The 5,243-nt window shown below is 31.8% G+C and overlaps 1 protein-coding gene across 1 annotated transcript; it reads right to left on the bottom strand.

Annotated features, from left to right (window-relative positions):
* Positions 1–292: 292 nt before the first annotated feature.
* On the bottom strand, positions 293–4,476 carry LOC137811002 (putative ubiquitin-conjugating enzyme E2 16). The gene is made up of 6 exons (XM_068612541.2): positions 3,893–4,476; positions 3,699–3,802; positions 3,436–3,538; positions 3,271–3,334; positions 930–1,018; positions 293–708 (listed from the first exon to the last, which is right to left on the bottom strand). The coding sequence occupies exons 1-6, from the start codon at positions 3,920–3,922 to the stop codon at positions 613–615; spliced, it is 486 nt and encodes a 161-aa protein (XP_068468642.2). The 5' UTR covers positions 3,923–4,476; the 3' UTR covers positions 293–612.
* Between the last annotated feature and the right edge of the window lie 767 nt (positions 4,477–5,243).

Genomic DNA, 5,243 nt, shown 5'->3' on the forward strand with positions numbered 1-5,243 from the left:
CATTCGAGTGCAAGTCATCTTGAAAAACAATTGTCTTAACCTCTCCTTTGGGCTAGAAGGATTAATCGTTCCAATCTCGAAGCTTTTTTTCCCAAGAAAACGAGAGAGCAACACGAACTAGATGATATAAAAGGAAAAACCAAAAATAAAGTCGCTTTTTCTAGTGTTCCTAACAAAATTGATGTATCGACAAGATGAGTAGACGGAACGGTTACAGTAGCCCGTACTTGAATGAGGAGTTGTTTTCAATATCATTACTGAAAATCGGAATATCGGCAATGCATATAGTCAATTATGAGTTAAAATGGAGAATTCTTAAGATAATTATTAAACACAAGTCACCAATACGGGGGTTAACCAGATCATCTATATCCACATCCAAAGACCCCAGGGATTAACCACGATGTTTTGAGTTTTTTGCTCCTTAAGTTGCTTAAGACACAGTTTCCCCTTCCTTTACAAATACCAGGCAATGACAATTTACAGCAGAGTTATTATCCATTTAATTTAAAGGGATCCTAGTTTCTCAAAATGCATTTTCCCATTTCATTTTGATTTCAAAAGGATAATCCTCTACTCTACCTTTTGTGGACTTAATAGAGAAACTTTTTATTATACTTTGTCATCATGGAACCACCACCTCGTCTCCTTAGGCGATCTGCCGTTTCTGCAGTTCTTTACATAGCGATCATTATCTTCAGGGCGTTGCTGCCAAAGAAATCAAGTCAAGGGTTTATCAGGACATGCCACCCATTTCATGATGGATCAATAACCTACCTAAACTCTCACCCGTAGAATTTAGCATTTATCAAATTAATGTTTGATAAAACCTTGGTTAAAAATATAGCATGTCCTATGTGTCCATGAATCCTATCACATCACATGGAATAAGTAGGAAAATACAAGATTCACAGTAAATAAATTAACACCTTTGTGGTCGAGCTTGAAAGCATTGAGAGAATACTGATGCAGATAGAACTAACTGTCATGGCAGGGGACCAGGAATCATACAATATATCTGCATAATTCCAAGCATATTAATGTCAGCTGACCACCAAAAAAACAGCAACTAGTTAATCATGCTTTTATCTAAATTTAGAAAGAAAAAAATGCCCAATTATAAACTAATACAAACTTCAATAAGGGGGTTTTCAGAGCTGATACTCCAATTTTAAAAACCGATTATTTAAATAAGAATAACATTATTGATTATGTCAAAGTATAACTACACATGAAATTCCCATAAGTGAAAAATGAATCATACCTCAACTTAGAAATCAAATATGAAAACAACAGATGCAGCTCAGCCCAAATAGAATGGGAGAAAAAGATGAATATGAGCATTGAAATATAACTCAATGTTGCCAAATCATGAATCAATCAAGAATCATTTGTTGAATTTAGAAATATAAGCCATAAAATCATTCCAAATACTCCCTCTGATCCTGAACATAAGACACTTCTAACATAATCACATAGATCAATGAAAACAATAGTTTAGTTGATCTTTTAAAAATATTACCAATATACCAAATTAACATTCATTATAAATGACTTTTAGAATTATATTCTCATTATTCGTTAATACAAAATACAAATACTTATAATATTTAATAGGTCTAAACAAGGAAAACAAAATATATAAAATGCCTTAGAAAAAAGGACCAACAATTCCTTGTAAAATGTGCCTTATAATAAAAACCAAAGGTATCAATATTTAATACTCAAAAGTATTTAAAATTAAAAACCTAAAACATAATGGAACTACTCAAAAGTATCAAAAAGTTCTTAAATCTCACATCACCAAAGAAAAAGTAAGTTTCAATAATACTATAATGTCATTGAAAGCCAAGTCATAGGTAAATTAACAAGTCATAGTTCTATAAGTGCTCCTAATAATGATAGTTCATCCTAACAGTAATATATTATCGAGAAAAGTTCAAAGCTGAGGTAACACCTCTCCTTAGTCTCAGGAGCCACATAACGTTACTGCACTACTTGAAGCCTATAGTTCAAAAGAACAAATATAAAGCAACAATGCAGCAAAATTGGGTGCATATAGAATAAGCATGTGACTGTGTCAGGCTTCTATTGCTGAAGATTGATAATGGAGAAATGGAAAAACCAAATAGAGTGCATAGAGTCAGTGACTTAATGACTATATGAAGCCCCTATTTCAAAAAGAATGAAAAACAGAGGAATGGAGTAATTAAATAAGGTGCATTTAATAACATATCTTCAGTTTATATTCGTTTGAGAATTTTAGCTTCTATGAAGTTTTTATGTCTCGTGAAAATTGGAATGGGAAAATGAACAAATTATTGGATCGTTTGTTTCATGTCTGTTACACAGAATCATATCAATGCTTTTTTATACTTCAGAATCACATCAATTTAAAATGGATCACACAGTTCAGAGCCATCTACAATTTACCAGAAAATACAAATTACTAGATTTCAAAAATCAGCTGGGAAATTACAATTGTTCCATTCTCATACCAACACAAAACAAGATGTGCACGCATTGAAACACCAAAAAGAAAAACACTTAGCAGGAAGGACCCACACTTCTGACTTCTCTCTATTCCTGGCATATATACAATGGTTTAACTAGGATACCATCACAACTCAACCTTAATATAACATTCCTAGCATATTTACTATTGTGGTCCAATTACATTCTTGGGCATACCGAACCAAGGACATACACATCTGCAAAATTATCATGGCCGTTCACTCTTGTTTCGTAGATTTTCTATGGTTAATTAACTCATTAAATGTTAGCTGTTTTCAAATTTCAATTGGGTAATGCCAAGTGTTCCTAACAAATTTTCCTACTTAAAACAGTAAGTAACAACATTCACTATATTGAAACCTAAAGGTCTCACTCAATAGTTAACAATATATTCCTATTAATTAATTAGGACAATTCTTTTAGGAAAAAGATAGAACTACTCTTTTCAAATTACAAAAATAAATTGATTTTCTCAGGTACTAGGAGAACCCTAAACAAGTAAACAACCAATCGAAGCCCTCTTCCCAATAAGAAATTATAACATCGAAGTCGAGACTTGAAAGAAATTATAACCCGAAGCAGGTTACAAGAACAGCCAGTGTCTAAAAGAACCGACAACATGAAAAACAATACAAACAAACATGAAAACCAAAACAAACAAGCATAAAAAGAAACACATAACAAAACCATGTAACAAAAAGGCATGCCACAGGATTATACCTCAAAACACGGCAACTATAAAAAACACAAACGTACCTAGACAAATATGACCGTTGCTGTAGATATGGGGATGCAGAGGAGCCGGATGCAAGAATATGACCTGTAGAAGCGTTAATAATAGAATAACAACAACAGCAATGAAGAACAGAAGCCGATGCAGATTAAAGATAAATTTGTGCAGGGAAGGGGCAAAAGAGGAACCTGGGGAGCTTCCATAGGGTAATTCTCGGGAAAATCGACTTGAAGCTGGTAGGTCTCATTGGCGTAAAGCGTCCCAGGAGCTCCAATGACTTCAACAACCCACCTTCCAGAGAGGAAGAAAGTAAAATAGAGGGAGGAAGGAAAAAGAATGAAAAGGAAGAAGAGAAAGAGGAAATCAAAGCATAAGAAAAATATTGTGTAAAAGCTAAGGGGAAAGCGAAAAAGTTAGGTGGATTATGAGGGTAATTAGAAGAATCTGATACCTCTGAAGATTATCGGTAACTTTGTGTTTGAAACCAGTTGGGGGATTCACCTGCCACTCGACGAGCTCTTTCTGGAGCCTATTGCAGGCAATCTTACTGAGATTCTAAAACAGCAACGATCCCAATTCAAACCTAAGAAGCGAAACACGAACACCGAAGAAACCGAATCGAATAGCGAAGGGGTTAGGGCTAACCTTGCGAGCGGCACCAGAGGAACTAGTCATGATTCTTCCGCGTAAACGAATGGGTACAAGAACAATTCTCAATTAACAAACAACAACAGATTAGAATCACCACTGAACCAATATATATATCTCTATATCTCTGTCTATTACCCATTGCTACGTCCCACTACGGTTATATTTCTTTTTTCCATTTATTATTATTTTACTTTATAAATTAAACCTTATTGCACCCTCAGTTAATTAAAAAACATTTTACACTATAGATTATTTTAATTAAATCATTAGTGTTATTGAACATTTTTTTATTTAAGAATAGTTTGTTTTGTAATGTATATACAGAAATAAGGAAAGTCATAGGTGCAATACAAGTTAAGTGTCTTTAATTAAGAATGGTGACAAAAAATAAAGTTTCCTTAGATTACTATCGTGCATCTAGAGACTATCTTCACCTAAATCTTTCTCTCTCTTTTCCCTTCCAAACAAGATATTCCAAATTGTTTTGCCAAGAGAACCACAAAATAAAAATGTATAGAGAGAGAAAAACACAAAAAATACTTTCTCATTCCCAAAACCCATCCAAGAAAGAGAGAGTCAGAGCAACATCACCATGGTTTCAATATTTAATAAAAATAAAGGTGAATTTGTATATCTCATTTCATATTTAATAATACTATACAGTACAATTAAAATACAAAAAATATTATGAGAAATATTCAAACTCTTCATAATCAATCCCCCCCACTAGCCATGCCTATTGAATTAGAAGATAATTAAAATAATTATTCACACAAAGATATGTTGAAGGTATGATATATATATATATATATATATATATATATATATATTCAAGTTTTGTACAAGAAATATAATTTTGCTTACCTTATACATCCAATAATAACTTTTATCTTAAAAATAATCCTCCAAGCATAAATGAAAAAAGGATAAACAATAGATATTTATAAACTTTTTGTCAAACAAAAATAGATATTTGCTATATTATATATATATATATATATATAACTATTTATGTTGACGTTTTTATCAATTAATTTCTTTAAGTGCTGGTTTTTTTCTTCTAAACTCCTGATTCCTAAACGTTTTATAAAACTTTTTAATTGTCAAATAAATTACAGTTAATATAAGTGTTAACTCAATATTTTATTTCAATTCAGTATAACAGTATTGTCCTTTTTATAAGAGTATTGAATATTGAATAGTTTGGAAAATCAAGTTTTAAACCTTGTAATACATAGAGATGGAAGATTAAAATTATCAATAGTAGATTAAAACTCATCTTGTGAGTGTAAATCTATCTAATGCATTTGTTTTGTCTTTTATAAAAGAATAAAATAATAGATTA

Source organism: Phaseolus vulgaris, chromosome 2, assembly GCF_051622355.1.
Source record: "Phaseolus vulgaris cultivar YP4 chromosome 2, ASM5162235v1, whole genome shotgun sequence".
NCBI lineage: Eukaryota > Viridiplantae > Streptophyta > Magnoliopsida > Fabales > Fabaceae > Phaseolus > Phaseolus vulgaris.